Below are 20769 nucleotides of genomic sequence, written 5' to 3'. Positions count from 1 at the left end.
GCAGGTAGAAGAACATTTCTGAACTTTACACAAGGGCCAAACTGTCAGTTCAGTGTATGTCACCACATCAAATGGAAGAGCATCCCTGAATCAGTGATACAAATAAATCCTGGGCATGTGTTAGCTCACAGCACAGTTCAGTTTCAAAGCTCCCACACACAAGGATACATGTCTGAGTTACACTTAAAAGTTTCATTGCAAATTTTAACCTAACAGTGTCCCTTGAGAAAAAATACATATTGGGTTTAAGAAAGGACACCCACCTACAGGTATTTCTTTTTATTATTAAAACCAACATTTTTAAAACCATTCAACAAAATTGAATACAAATTGCCATTGGAGAATAGCATTTGTAAGAGTGAAGTTATACATGGCTGATCTATTAACATGGCTTTAGTTATCACAATTTACATTATTTGCACATTTCCTTAGGCCTTTCATGGCAGTTCCATAAAGAAGAAGAAAAGTTTGACACACTGCTGCTACCATCTCATCACAGGTGACCCATAGACACAAGTCTTTTTGTTCTCAACACATATTGCAGTCAGGAAATGCCACTGCCCATGATGCCTGAACCTCAAGGTATTTGTGTTTCAAGCTAAAAGCTTGGCTCATGTTTACTCACAATATTGCATTGCATTCAGAGGAACAGGAAAACAAACAGTCACAGAACAGGAATGGTACCTTTTTTTTTTTTTTTTTTTTTTTGCATTATCATTTATCACATTCCTATTTGTCAACAGATTGTTACCTAAAAATGCATGTTAGAAGGGCTTTCTTTATAAAACACTGGCATGAAGATGCAGACTAATGTTTGTAACTAGTGAAACAGTCAGGTCCTGATTCTGACATTATTTAAACATTCATAACTTGGAGGAAATGTGCACAGTTGATAGCACTGACAGAGAATCTGACTGTAATAGGAACTGCCTTCTGCCTACTGGCAGGAGGATTGATGAGGGTGGGAGACTGGAATAGCATAGTGTGTTTTATTTAAAAATACGTAGTAGTGTTTGTCATAAATATTGCAAGCTCCATTTGTGAGCAAGCAGAGGCTTGGCAAGTTTACGGTAGAGTAACATTCACAGAAAACATGAAAAACAAACCCAAAGCCATTTCCATGCAGAGAGCAGCTCTCTCACAGTCACTGATGTCTCACCTGCTGGCTGGAGCACACCTGCCATAGACAGATGCTGCTGATGGAAAACCCAGAGGCCTTCTATGCACTGGTGCATCCCAGCCTCTGGTTGTAACAATGGTATCAGGGACAAACAGTGGGATCAGGGAAGTAATTGGGTTTGCAATGGCAAGAACGTTGCCACAGACAGATTCTGTAATCTGAGCTTTGGGAAAATGCAGCTGTGGGTGACACTTTGCAAGTATTCCTGTCTCAGCTACTGTGGGCTTCATGTGAAGCATGGAGCTCAACCCAGGGCTGAACATTAGGGGTCTGTGGGAGGGGTTTGACTGAGGTGGGATCCAAATCAAAGCTCGTTATCCTCTAAGGGCAGACTCAGTGTATCTGTCAGTATCTCCCTCCCTACCCGATGTACCCTCATTGTTCCTGGCAATGAAAAGCAGGCACAGTGGAGCAGCAAAGGAGATGGCAGAAGTGCAGGGCCAGTACTGGTACCCTGATTTCAGCAAGGCATGTCAACATGCACTGACAGTGACACCAGCTGTTTGCTGCTGAACTAGAACCACACTCAAGAGAAAGCAGTGACAGCCGTGGTGACAAAGGCAGCCCACACAGAACTGCTGCCAGTGGGCCAGGAAACCCAGCTGAGGCCAGATTCATCACAGTAACTCCAGAAATCAATTTAGCTTCAGGGACTATGGCATCATGCAACTAATAATATTTTCTTTTGAAAAGGTTATATTCCAAACATTTCTGTCTGTATGTGCCATGTCATAAGCACTCTTGAAGCAAGACTGTTAGAGAAAAAAGGCACTGTGCTAGCCTGATTCAAATCCTTCATTTCCATTGTCCTGACCACTTCTCCCTCTGCTGAAGTGAACTGCTTAGAAAATTAGACTAAGCAGTTTTGATGGGAGGGAAAACCTAGTAATTATATTAAATTCTGTCATTTGCTAAAGTAATTGCAAGAAGAATCAAGAAGGAATGGTAAACGCAGTAACAGAACACAGTAAACTGTGTATTATTATTTCAGCTACAACTGATGTCTTTACCAAGTGCCTATTAAATAAAGCCTAAATTATATGATTAATACCCAACTACTGGAGGAAAGAAACTCCCACAGCATGGCCTCCCTCCTGCAAATCCCAGCCCCTCACCAGAGCTGCTGGATTGTTGCTGGGAGGAATTCATTAATGGTACTTGTATGAAAGGCAATAAACAGGATGGACTAAGGTGTCTTTACTGCAGACATGTAACTTCATTTGAACAGCACTGTTGATGACAAGGGGACAACTTAAACAAAGTTAAGACTACACAGAAGTGTATGGAGGAGCACAGTTAAAGAGGAAAATGCCCCATCTTGGGGAATTGGCATTATCATTATACTAGAACTGATCAGACCTACTTCTGTAATCAGGAATGCCTCAATAGATGCAATTTTTATAAAAATTAGGGCTACAGAATGGAGGCATTCTATATATTCTGTACTATAAAAAACTTACACTTACATAATTCTTTTCATATATCTTCAGTGTTAACAGTTTCAGTTTGTCTGTAATATAGTATGTGATACAATAAAAATAAATGCTTACTGGATGGGACAGATGCAGCACTATGGCAGGGACTGTCTCATCTGTATGGTTTGAGCAGCTGAAAAGTTGGCTGTTTCCTCCTTCTCTTTGCTTCCCAGCCATTGTCTGCCTGGAGATGGCAATGGCACTCTGGTGGGTCAGCTTTCCTAAGAGGCTTCTTCAGCTCTGACATTTGCCAGCTGACAAATCATCCAACCTTGGTGTAAATTTACTACGTGAACTTTTCTGTTTTATTAATTAAAAAAACAAAACCCTAAACCAATGGGGCTTGTACAAGGCATGCTACCATCTTGTAGGAAAAAAAATATGGCCCTGGCAGCTGATTCTGAGGCTAATAACAATTCAAGAGCTCCCAATCAAATGTGTTGGGCACTTTGTGAATGCCAAGGTCTGCATATTGAAACACAGCTGTATCTTTGTTCTTCACTAAGTCAAACAAGAAAGCTTAAATAAATCCATAAAGGGGGCAAAAGCTTCCTATAATGTCCAGTGATGAACCTAGAAAGTGTGTGCCAAACTACAGCAAAAGGACCAGAGCACATGGCCGTGGTGCTGTTGAGATGTACAGTGGAGCATCACCTGGTATCCCTGGGACTCAACAGGAGGCTAGGACCAGAGCAGATGCTCATCTTTTTGTACCAGCCCTTACCTACCTGCCTGGTCTCCTGGGAACTTATCATTCTTGAATAGGATTTGTTCTGTACTTTTATATTAATATGTGCAACAAGTTCTCTTTTCTGGCTCACCCTGGGATGAAGATCACCTGGTTAATATGTTCAGGAAGAACTCCACTAAAGTCAGCATGGTGGCACTAGTGCATGTGAGAGGATAAGCAGGATCTCTGCAGAAATGGGGATACTGGCTACATGGACTGTCTGTTTAATGTCCCAGGTACATTGACTGCTCATTTTTTCACAGACTGCCTTGGTAGATTGGGGTTTTGTCAAAGCAGATTAACAGCAAGGCATCCACAGAACATTGTGCTGAATGGAGGTATGGACTGAACTGTTACTTGCAATAGATGCCTGAATAGCTATCAACATGTGTTATCATTGGGAATTAAGCTTGCTAGATTAAAAGCAGGACTTGTGCCTAGAAAACAATGCTCTGTATTACTCATTGAACTTCGAGCAGCAGTTCTCTCTTGTAGGGATTTATTAAAATATTCACGTGCTTCCAAAATGAAACAAAGGTCCACCAGCATCTTCTGGGGAGAAGGGGTTGGATCGGTTGCATTCAGTTGCCATTTGGTTGGACATGTCATACAAAATCCTCACACATTGTACATGGCTCAGTTGTAAAATCTTTCACCCAGAAAGGAGATCTTTGTTACACAGAAGTCTCAGTCTCCTCCAGTGCTCATCTGGTTACATGACATTCTCAAAGAGCTGTAAGGATCGCATGATATTGTCATCCTGAAAGCAAGGAGAAGATATTTCCATGAAACCAGCATAGACAAGCAGAATTCATAACTCTGCCTTGGCACTAGGGAGCTCTGCAGCTGCTCCTGCAGGCAGCAGCCTTGCTCTGGAAATGCTTTCCCCCTCTGTGAGTTGGGGCTGGTTCAGTGCCCAGGCCTGATTCAGCACAGCAGCTGGCTTGTGGTTTGGCCCTGGGTTGGTTTGAGGCACACCAAGCACAGGATCTTCTCCTGAGCCTGACGTCTAGCACAGGCTGTGCCAGACAGGGCACTGTGTTGGTGCCTGTGCTCAACTCTCAGATGTCCCTGACCCTGGGTGTGCATACATGCTCTTGGCTAATGTGCTCCACAAGCCCAAATGGAATGGCAGGTTTTGAACTGACAAGCAAACTGCCTTGGGAGAGCACTTACTGCCAGAAATTCCAGCTCAAATCCAAAACACATGCAGTCTGTGCAACCTCAGCCTCTCTAAGGCTCCTAGAGCCAAATGAGAAAGTTACAGACAGACACAACGGAAATCCTGGATTATTTCTCCTGAAGTATTGGAATTTTACTTCAAGATAAGAACCAGATTAGTATAGAAAAACACAATGATGGTTTTTCCCTTCCAGGAATTCAGTTATTCCAAAAGTTAGAACATCCGTTTGCCTGTAACATGAAAACGATTTTCCACATTGAGCAGCTTAAAAGATGTATTGCACTGCATTCCTCAGTAGTTTTTTGAGGCTGCATCATCCCTGTCAGTGCTCACTCAGTGGGTACAGGGCATCACATGGCATAGGAGGCCAATCACGCTCTCCAGGGTCATGCCAGAGCTTCACTGTTCACAGAGCCACCACAATGGCACAGGTGAACACTGCTGCGCACTTTGGTTTCTTTTTCATAAAGATAAAAAGAATAAATCTTGGTGTTGCAGGACTTGCCCCTGCCTGCCAGGAAACAGCAGCTGACAGTACATGAGCCTGCCCAGCTCCCAGTGCCAGGATGGCAGCAGAAAGAAATCCAAATGGGGACAGAGAATTAATACTCTAACATTACAGGTAAAGTAAAGCTGCTTCAATACTGAGACCACTGATCATGCACACACCTACAGGTAAGTTGAGAATGTGAGGAATAATACACAATGCAAATCATCAAATAAAGATGGTACCAAAAATAAGCCAAACAATCAGAAGGGACCAAGAATGAAGTAACTGAAAAAGATTAGCCTTCTATTATTTAGCATCTGCTAAACAAGGATTTTGCTGCCTGAAGTCCCTGACTGAGACTGGATGTGGCCAGAGCCAGGTTTGACACCAAACCAGCAGAAGCCAGCCCAGCTCTCCACAGTGAGCACCTTCCCCTTGCTCAGGGACAGAGGAGCTGTCTGCTGCAGAACTGGAAAGAATTTTCCAGGCAACATAAAATGCACAGGAGGGCCAATATGCTATTCTGTGCACCGATGTAAACATTCCAAAAAACAAGAGGTTGCCTTTTACACCATTATTGTACTGATCAAATATTAGAGATACCTCTGAATGAATATTCACATAATCAAGGTCTAAGACAACAGACACTATGCCAATTGCAGATTGTTAATGCAGATGCTTCTTTGTGCCAGTCCTAAAAGTACCAACAAAAACTAATTGCAGCCAACCTCATATATGGAATTTGCAAGAGCGGGCTTACTTCCAAAACAGAGGAAAAATTAAAATCATTGCTATGATGACAACATTTGCTTTTAATGTTTGACCATGAAAACATCAACTGCTTTTATAACTCAATGCTATAATTGCAAGAATTCAAGACATCTTTGACTCTGGGCAGTTTCAGTAATGTGGTACCTGATAATGACATCTGGGGCACCACACAGAGACAATGGCAGACTCTCAAAATAAAGGAAAAAAAATAAATAAACAAACCAACAAACCCCCAAAACAACCTAAGACAGTTAAGAGCTTTCTCTACAGTTGTCTGTTTGTCTGTAGAATCAGGCACTGCAGTCCACTTAGGAAAATAAAAGCACTGGTCCAAGCACTGCACATGAAGATATCATCTCCATATTCTGCCTGACCCTACCTCACTATTGAGTCACAGGCTTCACAGGGCATCACAAACTCAGTCTTGAAGCTGTTTCGTTGGGGTGTTTTTTTTTTTTTTTTTTTTTTTTTTTTTTTTTTTTTTTTTTTGTGTGTGTGTGTGTGTGTTTTGTTTTGTTTTGTTTTGTTTTTTCCACAGAGGAAAGAAAACCCAGGATCCTGAGAAGCATCTTGTTTCAAATAGTTTATCCAAAGGGAAGCAAATGATGTGACATGAGATAGAGCTTTCCTTGCAGTTATAATTTAGTCCTTACCTCCTGACATGATTCAATAAACTCATCTAGAGTTACAACTCCATCTTTGTTTTTATCCATTTTCTGCAAAATAATATAATATAAAAATTAGTTTACATTGGTAACACTATTGTTACAGTACAGTATCTTGATGCAAACTGAATAAAGTTGGGCACTTAACAAGTGTAGCCCATAGAATCAGTGCTGGATTGGCCAACTGTTAAGGACTTGTTTACTTTGAGATTTGGAGCACTTTTGAGATCATCTCTAACTGCTTTCTTGACACACACCAGAACCTCTGTTCTTATTCCATCCTTTATTTATTCGCTGTCTGACCAACCCCAACCCACATTCCTTTGAGTCTTTAGGGCAGTGGAGAGAAGCAGCACAGAAGGGTTGCAACACATGCAGAGGCTTCAGAATTACTGGATGTGGCGCATTCCAAGGCAAAGGGTCAAGCTAAGAGACCAGAGAGATACCTTTGGAGCCAGGAAATCAGCAGGCATTGCAATGCTAGGCTGAGTGGTTGCAAAGTTTTATTTTGGAATATATAACAAGGTGTAGACTCAACTTTACAGGAAATCTATCAGTGCATAGCTCAAGTGTTAAGAAAAACCCATCAAAATGCAGGTACCTGGAAAAACACTTCTACATGCTGCCTTGGTGCATCTTCCTTGAGCACTGGATACGTGTATTTTCCCATCATATCATAAATTGCCTTTACGATATCCATCATTTCCTGCCATGGCAGCATGCCAGCACAAGCACAAAAAGGAAATTAAGAGAAATGAGAGCCCATTTCTGTCTTGTATTGCCCTATTCTTCACCCTTCTTCTCTATGACAAACCAGCACCTGGAATGCCTGTGCTTGATCATGGAGGCAGATGTGCCAGACACACAAACATCCTGTAGAAAGAATTTCTTCTCTCTGCCCCTGCCATGCCACGTGCTCCCAGTGTTCTCTCCCCTCCCCTGGGCTGGTTCTGACACAGCAGGTGCTGGGAGCAAGGGCTGTGCTCAGCCCTGCACTGTGGCACCAACTCTGTCCCAAGGGCCTCCTCCAGGGCTAGGGATCCACAGTTGGAACTGGGAGTCTGGTCCCTCACCTTGCACAAATTGGCCCTCAGTTCCACAACCAGTGGCAGTAACTGCAGACCCACCAGGGATGCGCAATGGGTTAGAGCAGACTAAGATGTATTTGACACATATTCAAGATCACAATGCTCAAAACCAAGGCTTCCCATAATGGGAGCAAGCAATACCAGATAAGAAGATAAAAACAGATGACAATGCAGGATTTGGGAGTGGTGCTGGAGGCTTGTACTGCTTCAGATGAACCCCCATGTAGAAAGCAAGCCCTTGAGCCTGTCACCAAGTACTGCTACCATCACCATCCCCTTCACAAAGGTTATGTGGCTCAGAGCTGTAATCAGCATTTTGCTCCTGGCTAACACAATTCAATAAAGCCACCGTAATATAGGAAAATATGTCTGGAAAATCATGCAATAAAATAACTGTGCTTAGACATAGACAAATACTTGAGTCCATTCTGATTTGCATTTAATTAGCTGCATGTAAAATTAATTGTGTTCTGCAACAAAACCCAATCAACTCTCCCTTCCAAAATCAACCACATTTGTCAGGAACAGCCTTACCTCTTTGTTTATATAGCCATCCTTATTTATGTCATACAGATTAAATGTCCATCTCAGCTTTTCATGAACAGTTCCCCGTAGCAAAATGGACAATGCAATCACAAAATCCTGGTTTGGGGCAGAGAGAGAGGTGTGAATTCTCATAATATCCTTTTCTAAGTCACCCTCTTTATACAATGCCAGTCAAAAGATGTATCTTTTTAGGATGGAGCATATGCTTATCAACCTCTTCTGGCTCCCTTTTCCAAAAACGTGTCCTCTCTGACTGAACTCAATGGTTGAAGCATTTACTGGGATGTCTGCTTTTTAAGAGCCAGATGCTCCAGTGGCCTTTCTCCTCCTTGCTGCAAGGAGCTGTCACTCAGATTGCCACCACCTGGTTAAACACAGCTGGACTGTGCCTGTGGAAGTAGAAGCTGGTGCTTTCTTACCTCCAGATTGAGGTGCTGGCAAAAAAAGAGAGAAAATTCTATCTGAAAGATAAATTCCTCTGACGCAGGGAACCTTTGATTTTGTTGTCTGGCAAAATCTGCCAGACTTGACCAGATGTGATTCCCCCCACTAATTACACAGTGTGGCACACATAATTTTAATTGGTTTTCTCACACATAATTTCATTTGGTTTTCTTTGCTTACAGTAAAGTTACTGCTTCTGATAACTGCAATTTATTAATTATACTGCATGGTGGCTCAGGCACTGACATTAGCATAGCGACAGTGGATTTTTAGCACAGGCAGAGCTTCAGGCAAACAGAGCTATACAGCTCCTGATAACTCATTTAATATCTTAAGTCACTTCCATGAGCTCTGCATGGGGCAGTGCAGTGCTGCTTAGAAATCTCTACTCCTTTTTGCCAAGCCTCCAAGGAATTTGAATTTGTTGAACAATACAAAAAAGGGGACAAAAATCTCCTGTTTGACAACCAGTTAAGAGACAAATCTGCCAGAAATGGAAGTTCAGCGCTTTCTAGGTTTGGTTGTGGGTTTTGGTTTTTTTTCCTTTTTTGTTTGCTTGGTTTTTGTTTTTGTTTGTTTGTTTGTTATTTAACATAATTTTTCTGTTCTCAGTGTGTTTAGGTCTCTGAACACCTTTAACTACTAAGGAGCTGCCCCATTCAAATGTCCCACTGTAGCCCTTGCCACTGAGACACACAGATACATTTGGAAATACCCTCATTTAATATTTAATGAACAAGCACATTTCCCAGTCTTATCTGGAAATTACCAGAGGTTTTGGCCATTTGACAGCAAAGGCAAGACTGCCTATGATTAGTAGTTTTTTAGGAGTTTCATAATCTTCAAAACTATGAAGTTCATCCTCCAAAAGTCTATGCCTTAATATATCCCTTTGCCGCACTCCTACAGCTATGAGGTGAGCATGAAGAGAGGTTGTATGTAGCCACTACAACACACCTTTTAGTTAAAAGGTGCATTTATTTTTCAAGTAGCTGAGATGTTTGTTCAACACATCATGCAATGCATGATGACTGCAGATGACATGACAAGTTCTCTCTGTCCCTCGTCTCATTTCACATGGGACCCTCCTCAGCCACTCCTCTCTGCTGCATAAACCTCTGCACTTTCTCCCTCTGATCCTGACTAGCACAATCTAGATCTTTCTTTTCAGACACGGAACTACATCTGCATAAACTAAAGTGAACCAGATGTGAAAACATCAACTGAAACCTCTAACCTTTAATCAAACAAGTCCTAATACTTTGCAATGAAGACTGGACAGAAAAGGTTAAAAAACACAAAATGGAGAAAGTGGAATGGAAGATGCAAAGCAATCACCTCAAACTTCACGGAGCCATTCTGTGCAGTGTCGAAGGCATTGAAGAGGTAATGTGCATACATGGTGGCATCTGAAAGGCACAAAGGGCAGGAACAGCAGCTCATCATATACTGGTGGCTCTAAACAAGTAATGAACTAATTTTCCTTTTGTATATAACTCAGTCCTGAAGCATTGCCAGGTATTCTATGAAGCAGTAAATGCTATCATGGACTTGCAAAATTCTGGCATCCTCCCTTAAAACTGCCTTGAAATGCAAAACCTTTTATTACAGTAGAAACTATTTGGATTTTGAGGCAGAAAGAAAGAGCATAAAATCCCCAACCATCCCAGAATGTCTCTAGTTCACATGGTGGGAGACACAGCAAAAATACCAAGGAGTGACTTCAGTCTGCAGTATCCTTTTTCTACCTTTTTTGTTTTGTGGGAGACACAGCAAGGACCCTCCCAGGGAATGCCCAACTTCAGAGGGGTCTTGCTCCAGTTACTTGAGTTTTACCCATGGCTGCTGGAGAGCAATCTCACCTAGAGGCATATTTATGTCCTTAAACTGCTGGGTTTAGAAAATTACAACAGGAAATCATCAAGTTCATACTGAAATTTAATGCAAACTTTTTATAGGTGTACATCTTTGAGGTCACATGGGTTGTAAAACATAAGCATAATGTGTTTTATTTTGAAATTTAGTTGAAAAAAACACTTACTTGTTAATGACCTTCTTTAGGTAAATGCACATGGACACATATACCCTTGAAGCTGTGTTCTGCATCTACTACAGAGTGGGATATTTTGGAAAGCCTCAAATACTTAATCTTTTGCTAAAAAGCCACTTAAATTTCTCACTTCTTTCAATTTGAGAACAGCATCTCGACAGAACATATCTGGTTAGAATATATAGATTCTTGATGTTTTTAAAAGGCAAGAATATGTATTATTTGAGAGATTTAATACAATACCTTAATATGCCCATTTGTGACGTGGCCCTGTTTTAGTCACATAAACACCAAAATGATCATTTCAGGTAGCCAGGAGTATTCTTATCAACAAAAAAATGTTTTAAGAATTTTAAGGAGGTTTTGATTAATTTTCAGGCCAAAAAGAAGTCTGGGACTCTCCCTGTGCTAGACACTACATGTCCAGCAGTCCAACAACAGGGAAGCAAAGACACACTGAGGGGAAACAACTCCCCTTTCTGCCAACAGAAAGTCAGAACAAAACAAAGCATCAACCCTCAGTTTCTATTTTGGATCGGGGAATAAAGAGCTGACATTGAGGGGCAATTTTATTGGGGGTTTTCTCTGTGAAATAATTGTTCAAAGGGCCTTAAATTTTATTACCTTGATATTTGTGTTTCTGTCTAAAACCTCTCAAAGCTTCAGCTCAATTCCCATTTCTTGCACAGATGATCTGCAGCAGTTTTGCAGCTAGCTGGCAGTAGGCAATGTTAGGGCTTCAAGAACCCTGACAGGCACAAAGCACTCCACTTACCTCCATGAGGAAAAAACTGTGCATAGATCTGTTTGAATGTTTCCTCATTAACAACCCCACTAGGACATTCCTGTTGGAAAACAGAAGGAAAAAAGAGAGAAAGAGAATAAAGAAAAACACAGGTTTGTAAAGGTTCTTTAGGAAACCCTACAAGCCCAAAGAGAGCAATGAAACAAATCACCTTTCTGTTCTCACAGTGCTCTGCATGCACAGGCTTTGCAGCTGGAGAGATTAAAGTAATTCAGACTGCAATTTCATCTTAAGCATCTCAGAAAGCTGGTTCACCATTATTAACATTTCTAACTGTGTTTTCAGCAGTTTCATTGCTGTTTTATAGAATGACCTAGAGAGGCAGCTTATGCCTTTTGTCATATGAAACTTCCATCTAATAATTACAAATAACGTTCATGCCAGGTAACACCTCCCTGTCTAATGCCTTCACAGATATGAACCCATTAATCCTCAGCAGCAGACTGTAGCCAGAAGCCTGACTCCAGATCCACAGAGGTGAACAGTCTATAGCACACTAGTAAATACTTAGAAACAAACCTCAGTAATAAACTCACCAGCTCAGTGCTGCTATAACATACATTACAGAGCCTTTTCAATTACAGAAAATACTTCCCAGTTGATGGCACTATTCCTCAAATTTGCCTATCAACCAATTTTGAAAACTAAACCAGAGCAAACCAATAAAATAACCACAGCACTCAGCCTTTTTAACAGATCACAGAAAAGTCAGCTTCCTCCCACACTCAGAGCCACAGATCAATAGACCCTGGGGTCTGTGTCCTGCTGCAGCACTGACCCCACTCAGCCATTTAATTCCCCAAACTCCCATCAGGGGGAGAGGAGGGAGCAAGAGCACTGTCCCTGCTGGTAGGACATGCTGGAGACAGATTATCTGAGCAGGCTTACTCTCACAAAACTCACAGAACTGGCATGTACAGCCTGGTTTGACACTTATACTGTGTGCAAGGGCAAACTTGGGATCAAGAAAGTTCCTCTGTTCTGGCACTATAATCACTCTATGCATCCCTCTCTGCCTCTCTGTGTCATGCTGTGATCCTTGCCTCACTTTAACACAAGTCCTTCAGCTGGGAACTTCACAAAATATAACTATTTGCACAAGGAACCACAAGCTTTTCATTTGCGGAAACTAACTCCTACTCCCTTGACTGATAGTCCTGAACTGCTGTTTAGACAGAGCAAGCAAACAGTCAATCTGACAACTTTTCTATATGCTATTTGTAAGTTGCAAGGTTCCTAGTTTGATGAGTATTCTTAAACACTTCCGAAGCTCCTCATAAAACATCCATTGCCTGGTTTCCTTATCATGAGAAAAATGGTTCCTTTTTCATCTGTAATGCAGAAATCATCAAAGGAAGATAATTAAATAGAAGCTAACAGCTACTTTAAGAGATTCTTTCAAATATTTCTTAAACATTCATGTTTTCTGAAGCTTGTAAGCTAACATACATTAAATAAATAATCTGATATTTATTTATGGTATCTTTTAATCGTTGATAAGACCGTATCCACAGAACCGTATCCACAGCCATTTTTGGGTAGAAGTGTTCTCCTTGGTCACTCAAGCACTGTTGTTGCAAGATCACACAGGGCCCTTGAAGAGTATTTCACCAAATTGTCATTCTTTTTAAAACCAAGCCTGGCACAACTGACCGATCCTTTCCAGCACAGTGCTACGCTGAGATTTATTTCCTTCTTTCCTCATGATAACACTATTGGCGATTGAAGGAGAGATGGGGAGACTGGCCATGATCAGAATCCGATTTTACTCAGGTTTTCCAAGAACTTATATACCATTTCAGTAAGGTTAATAATTTCTACTACAAAATTAGGTTAAAAGATTATACAAACAACTCATACATTTTTCAACATCTTCATCATAGGGGGTTGATTGATTCTTTTTCTGTAAGCAGGTTTCTAATCCCATCTTCTCATAAGCTTAAAGTTCTGTTTGTCCTCGTCAGGGCATCCTAGTCACCAGACTAGATATGCTAATTAAGTCTGTCTCACTCTCGTGAATCCCCACAATAACACAACTGTTACATTCTCTAAGAACCACAACTTCACCTACTGAAAGATGGTTTGTAGAAGAGGGACTGATCATTCTTTTCTCTATGCTTCCCACAACTACAGAGTCCCTGAGGTCCCCTTCCCTCTGTTTATTACCAGAGATGGGCACATGCCTGCTACTGCTGCTTGTGCTCTCTCACAGGGGCAAGGGCTATCCTATCAGTTTTAGCCATTGGGCCTGCTTAATTTTCTGAATTTCTACATGATCTTTATTGCTTCTGATGATCCATCTGGAAGCCAAATGAAAGTTTGCATAACAGCTCTAGGAGTGGTAGAGAGAGACAGCACTAACATTGATCAGCCCATTTAGCTCTCAATAACTGGATTGCTTTCAGACACATATGCTACTACCAATTCATTTGCAGTTAATTGATCACAATTTTTGTTTTATAAGAGACAAATAATGCTCAAAAGACCTCATTAGTGCTATAGTACTACTTGATTCTGCTGACTAGAAAGAAATCTGTCTTGTGAAACAGAGCAGGTGAGCTTAAATTCCACTGAAGTTAATAAAGGTTCACTCATTCAAGAAAAAATTCTTGTCAGTAAGAAAAACACAGTCCTTCACTGTAGTATTCATAAAACTTTCCTTTGATAGCAGGGTTTTAGGTTAACATCTCTCATTTCCTTAACCTCTGAATTCTTTGGTAAAAATATTTTATTTGGTAAAAATACCAAACAGTGAACATTTTTGTTTTGTGTTGTTGTCAAGCACAAAACAAATCCCTCATTTTCCCAGGGCTGACTATCAAGCTCTGGCAGCACAAGCTGTGTATATGAACTTACCCCTCCTTTTAAATCACTAAACCACAAAGGAGCTGAATCCACATAAAAAACAAACACACCAACCCACAAAACCAAAAGGAAAGTAAAACAGCAGTTGCAGTTTTTTCTCTGCTGGATTCAGAAATAAACTTCACTGATTGCTTTCAGAGAGGTGCAAAGCAGAGATGCAGGGACTGCAGGAGAGGTGAGCATGACCTGCTTGTCAGACTCTCCTCAATTCACTTGGCCAGAACATGAGGACAAGTACCCAGGGGTCACATTTTGCTAAATTAGATGTAGTAAGTTAGCTGACCACACACAAACCCACAATCCAGATTTGCATCTCTAAGCGCTCACACATCCCGTGTAGTTTGTTGCTCTATGTTCTCCCACTGTGGAGATGTTTTGGGGATTATTAAAGTATCAGAACATTTCTCCCTTTGCTTATACTGCTCACTTTAATCTCTATAATCCCACTTTGTTACAATTACATCTCATACTATACTTTGTTACAGATATGCTAAAATAATCACACTAAAGCAAGGTAAGGATATCTCCAGCAGCCCCTCAGCTATTTGGATCGTCTGTTTCCTGATTTAGTATTAAGAAATTACCCATTGCAGCTAACAAGTATGTCCCCTAACATCACAAATCCCTCCAAACTGAGCAAAAAATCCCACAAAATCCCCAGTTCCTTCAAATCTATGTACTCGATTACAAAGAATTCAAGCCATTAGAAACATGGCCTAAATGGAAGATCCTGAATTACTGAGCTCAAATTTCTGTATTGTTATTCCCTTCATTAGACATCAATTTACCAATTTTAATAATAAAAATACTTCCTTACTGTCCTCCATGCAATTCCGTAACTTCTCACCAAACTTTACTCCTCTGGAGGGCAGAAACTATTTTCTAATTCCAGCCTATGCCTACTCATGGCCATTCTGTTCCTGTGCCAATATTGCTCTTTAGCTCAAACAATTCTGGTGGTTTGGTAGACAGAAGGTATCACATTTTCTTTTGTTAAGTTGTACCAAAGCAAGATCCACCAGTAGCTCTGCTGGGCTTGCCTGTAACTTTGCTTTTGTAGAATCCCAATCAAATATATGGGACCAAACACCTCACATTAGTGTAGCTCGAGTCTGACTGCAGCTAGCAGAGAGGTGCAAAGGAGACCATTCACACAAAGTAAAATCCTGCAGGCAGAGGCAACTGTTAAGATAAATGTGAACTGTTGGTCCTGGAACCAAGAAATGCTGGAGGGTGGCACTCTCTCACCCTCTCCTGAAAAAGCAAGCTGAAGGCAAAGAGAGGGGACATTCGGTCAGGCAGCAATAATACAGGCCTTGTTAGTGTGCTCACCTCTCAGGAGATGGATTTATTGGCAGCTTCCATCAGTCTGGGGCTAAAGCACCAGACCAGACCTAGTGGCACCCTGGGTAAAGACTGAGACAATTTGGAGGGAGGAGGGGAACAGAATTCAGAAACAAAGAAAGAATGGGTTTAAAGGTACTGAGAATTAGGACCCTGGTCAGACAGGGACTAGACCAGAGGCCAGCCCAGGCTGTGCTGAGCTGCTCTTGGAGGAACACCATCCCTGCTCCTGCACACCAAACCCTCTGCAGCCAGGACCTCAGTCCCTCTGTGCCCAACACAAGTTTCTGCAAATGGCTCTGTGATTATCCAGGTGTTGCCTTGTGATTAAACAGGACCTGTGCAATAATTACTGAGAGCAAGCAGTAAGTATAAGCCAGAGAGGAGAATGACTGTATTCCCACAGGGGTTTTGAATCTCCAGATGGCACTCTAACATCACCCCAAGGAACAGACGGTTTGGTACAATAGCAAATATAGTAACAGATGAGCCAGCTTGCCTCCTGTGCATACTCATCCCATTGAAACCAGGATTTGGAGGCTACCAGTGTAAAAGCTGCACTTTCATGCCAATTTAAACCTTAGATACGAAACTTTTTGTATATTGTGTGCAGACCAGCTGGATAAAGACAGCCTGCTTTGTCCTAATATCCAGATATAAACCAAGACCTTGCCATTACTGCCAATTAATACTAAGACCTTCAGTGATGTCCTAGGTTTACATCACAAGTTAAATGCCCTTATTTGCCACTCTTACCCTGGGGAGGTAATGCCTCTGTAGTGCAAAGTGCTAGCAGAACTGGGAAGGGCAGGGAGTAAATGTCCTGTGTGTTGAGAGTGCTCCAGGTCTGCCTCACTGGTTTGCATCTGCAGCTGCAAATCCCCCCCAGCATGGAGCAGAGCTCTCCCACACAGGATTCCCACCCAACAGCAATACAGAAGGCACTGTAGAGATCTTAGCAAAACTGGGGTTAACTTCTCTCTGTAGGCAGTCATGTCATATCGGGGTGTTAATCTGCCAAGCTCTGTCTCAAAAGCCATGTGATTTCCTGCTGTCTGGAAAAAGCATGACGAGATCAGTGTTCAGTTAGACAACTTCACACATGAAATGACCTCTGGTGTGCAGCAAATGCTGCATAAATATGCCACACGCACTGAACACAAATACAGAAAGCTGAGCTGTGCTTTGGCCCACTTATATGAGCAGTGAAACAAAGGGTGAAACCAGCAGATACCTTGAAAAAGTCAAATATGCAATGCAAATGTGATTTGATCAAATTTCAAAAATCTGTCAAAAAGAAAGACCCTTCTCAAAGTCCCTCAGGTTCCTCAGAACTGCCTGTATTTAAGGTAGCTCATCTTTCTTTTGACAAGTTTTTACCCAATAGACTTGACAGAGAAATGTCAGCATTTTGCTGTGACGGTCTCTGAATGCTGGAGCTGTCCTGCAAGAGAATATAAAAAAAATTCTGTGTTCATTGAGCCAGCTTGATTCTGACCTGTTAATCATCATTAAAATATGAGCTGGCACAAACCACCTGGGTGACTAAATCCTGACCCTCAGGCAATGAGTAATGAGTACTTATTCTTCAAGGTCCATAAAGCATCTGCTCCATGTAGCCTCAGCATTCCCCATCCATTTCTCCTGATTGTGAAGAGCCCTTGAGAGGCAGCAGAAGAGCCAGGCTGTGGCTCTGGGTTCCCAGGGAGCCTGGCTGGAACAAGGCTGGGCATGGAGCTGCTCTGCACACCCAGCCATGCTAGCTGGCACTGCTGCCTGCTTGCCAAGAAATCTGCAGCCTCTCTCTGGTCTCCTCAGTCTTAATATACATTCAACTTGTGATTCCACTTCAGCTCCTGCCATGCCAGCCTTATTCCCTACTTAAGCAGGACCCTAATGTCCTAAAGTGCTCTACAGTGACCCTACTACAAGAGCAAGATTTCTGCAGCTAGAGAAGGAATGAAATCTCCGTCATGGGCGGCTAATCATGAGTGAACAGTACCACATATTTGAACATGATGAGATGACAACAAAGCTTAAATAAATAGCCATAAAAACATTTTCAGGTTATTTTGAAGTACTGGCACAGGTGAGGAAATTGAAGTGTGCTTGCTGACATTTGGGGAACAAGTTTAACGAGACCATTATGTGTTGAATATTCATCCAAACCCAGTTTTAGGCAGATTACAGTGTCATAAATATTAGATTGAGAGGCAGATTGTGTTCATTTTGCTATGGTAAGGGGGATCTAATACAAAAGTACTAATACTTAGCAAGGGAATAATACAAAATTGAGTTGAGCAGTTGAGGCTGGTAAGGACATACATATTAGACTGTTCATTAGAGTACTGATCTTACATTTTTAAATCCTCTGTAAAGAACTTGAAGTTCTCTTTTAGTGAAATTGGTTTGTGCTTCAAGCTGTTCCAGTCCCTCGGGTCTATGGCACATTGTTGTCATTTCTAATTCATCTTCAATTTTATCTGAAAGAGAAGACAGGAAAGTATTTATTTTGGTTGTTACCTTTGCTCTTTTAACAAGACAAATAGGACAAACTGGATTTCAAGAGCAAAAGATCAAAAAGAACACACCAAGAGAACTAATACTTGTAACTGTTTTCAACCTCTTGAAATAAAAATAAAAGCCACAGGAGTAAAGCAATAGCTCACATTTCTTCCTGGGCTGCCAATTAGCTGCCCATTCACAAAGTCAAAATGGTGGCAAGAGCAGCAGGGCAGCAGCAGACACAATGCTCCAAAAGGCAACCACGGACATTTCATACCTAAATATTGACACAGTGTGGAGGAATGGTACTTCCAAAGTACTGGCTTTAGAGAAAGCTGTGCAAATATACCTGAGAGAGCAGATATGCTCAGGCATATCAGACAACGACCTTATACTGCGGTTAAGCAGTGAGGGAAACTCCTCTGTGTGCCAACCAAAAAGCTCACCCTAGAGACACTGAAGGTGACTTTAGTCCTAGGAGAAATTCAAATTTTGTCAGCAGTTGCAGAATCTGGAATGAATTCAGCCTGAATTTTTAAGGACTTTTTGGGGAAAGAGATAAAAAATGAAAAACGCTTCCATGCATTTGATTCAAGAGTGTTCTTCTAAATGGAAGAAAAATACTATCACATCCTGAATTACCACAACCTCACTTTATTTTTGATGCATGTCTTTCCCTGTCAAGCCCATCCCCCAGCAGTGTAAGCAATACTCAAATATATACTTGGTGTCTATCAGTTTGAGATTCTCTAAACTTCAAAGAGCAGATCCAGCCTTCAGCAGACATGAAAATCCAACCCACACTCAAAAGTTGCTTGGCATAAAAGCAAACACTGCCCTTATTGTCAAAACTTCACAATTCATGCCTTGTAAAAACATTTAAGGTTATTTGGCTCAAGCATAATATACTAATTTCTACTGTAAACCAACAATTCAAATAAGAATTTGCAAGGAAATAGAGTCACTCTGAATAGAGGAAAGGTATAAATTCTTAGCAGACTGGCTCAGTGAAAGAAGAGAGCAGTCCAAAGGTGTATTTTAATAAGCTGATTAATTCTGCAGAGATACGTACACACACACATATATATACATACCTATACGCATATTAAATTGAATGTTATTAATGGAGGGTATATACCAGTAAGTGCTAATGGTTAATTAACATTGGTTCATTTTGTCAGTATTAAGAAATTGGTTCAAAATACTGGTGAATTCAGCCATCCTCTTAATCCACTACACTGCCATCATCACAGTCAGCTTTTGTAGGTCTTGAACAGATAAAATGTCTTCCTAAATCCTGTTCTGAAGGTCCCTTGCACAGCAGGGGAATAAAGGTGAGAGGCTGTAACAGCACAGGACAGGAGCAGAGTATCATCTGCTCATGGTGCAGAAAAAGGGACTGAAAGCTGGCAAGGGGCCAAAAGAAGCCTGAAGGATACACCTTCCACACACAAAGGGAAAATGAAGAGTCCAGAAATTACAGCTCCTGTTAGAAGAAAGGAGATGAAAAAGGATGTCTGCTACTGGAAAAAGCAATGTTAAATAAGGGGGGAAAGCCATTTTCTTTGCAAGGGAATTAATGACACAAAACGAAGGAATGCAGAAGCTGTAAAGAGAGAAAAGCATGGGGAAGAAATTCTTTAAAATGAGGGACAAGAAATAAGTGGTTGAAAAAAGGAGAGAAAATCTACCTTAATACTCCTCACCCTCCACAAAGATTTGGGATTTTTTGCTATTTGCTTCCTTTCAGTGCTTGCTCTCAAGTCAGCTCTTTTCAAACTGTTTCTTCCATTCCCCGATACCCTATAAATTAACCACAGAAACCTCAGTGGCAAACCAGGAGATTGGCACTTCCTCCTCTGCCCTCGCTATTTATCATGGACATTGTATTTCCCTTTATTTACATTTTCATTATCATGCTGGTTCAGTCCCTCCAGCTCTTCAGAGGTGTCACTGTATGAGATATGAGTTCTTGCATTTATAACAACTACAGTTTTATTAAACTGAAGCTCACTGTAGGATGGTGAGTGCAAGCAGAAGTGTATATACATAAACATATGCAAATTTAAACTTTTGATAAGAATGATGTTAAGATATTTTATCTAATACCACATTCTTCCTCAGTTTTGCTGTGTTTACAGTTTGCTCCTGAGAGATTTGTTTGTGGGGAACAACCTTGCTGCTGGTTTAAAGTTAATTTCCTTCTTCAGTTCACAGATAAATGAACAGACCTTGGCAGTGACTGCACCCACTGCGAGGGGTGAGTGCAGTCACCTCCTCAGCTCAGTGACACCTTGTCTCAGTTTAGGAAGACAGGTATCTGCCAGGGAAAGCTGGAGTTTCCCTTGGAATAGAGAAAGTAAACCACCCACCCTTTTCCCAATTATAAATTTGCAGTAAGAGGCTTTTAGGCAAAGATTTGGGGATAGAAATAACAGTTCCTTTACTAGTATGTATAACAAAGCAAACAAAAACAACAACTACAGCATTAATAACAAAACAGTACCAAGAACCTTGAGGGCTTTGCTTCACAAAAACCCAAGGCAGTTTAGTCTCAGTGCCCCTGCAGGATCCTCAAAGCACCAAGCTGAAAACATTGAAAAGTCCGGAGGATGTCCCAGCAGGGAA

The 20769-nt window shown here is 41.3% G+C and overlaps 1 protein-coding gene across 2 annotated transcripts in view; it reads right to left on the bottom strand.

The window, feature by feature from the left end:
- Positions 1–3510: 3510 nt before the first annotated feature.
- The window catches only part of KCNIP1 (potassium voltage-gated channel interacting protein 1), a 182710-nt gene continuing 165451 nt past the window's right edge, over positions 3511–20769 (bottom strand). For both annotated transcript variants that reach the window (XM_083871421.1, XM_083871422.1), the window contains exons 2-8: positions 17995–18119; positions 11398–11467; positions 9911–9981; positions 8117–8224; positions 7096–7200; positions 6483–6545; positions 3511–4145 (exon numbers count right to left, since the gene is read on the bottom strand). In XM_083871421.1, coding sequence (XP_083727547.1) covers positions 4098–4145; positions 6483–6545; positions 7096–7200; positions 8117–8224; positions 9911–9981; positions 11398–11467; positions 17995–18119 — 590 coding nt within the window. In that variant the 3' untranslated portion in view covers positions 3511–4097. The remainder of the gene's footprint in view (positions 4146–6482; positions 6546–7095; positions 7201–8116; positions 8225–9910; positions 9982–11397; positions 11468–17994; positions 18120–20769) is intronic.

The sequence above is a fragment of the Zosterops lateralis genome, assembly GCF_965231275.1.
Source record: "Zosterops lateralis genome assembly, chromosome: 14".
NCBI lineage: Eukaryota > Metazoa > Chordata > Aves > Passeriformes > Zosteropidae > Zosterops > Zosterops lateralis.
This window is presented reverse-complemented; position numbering and strand designations above follow the sequence as displayed.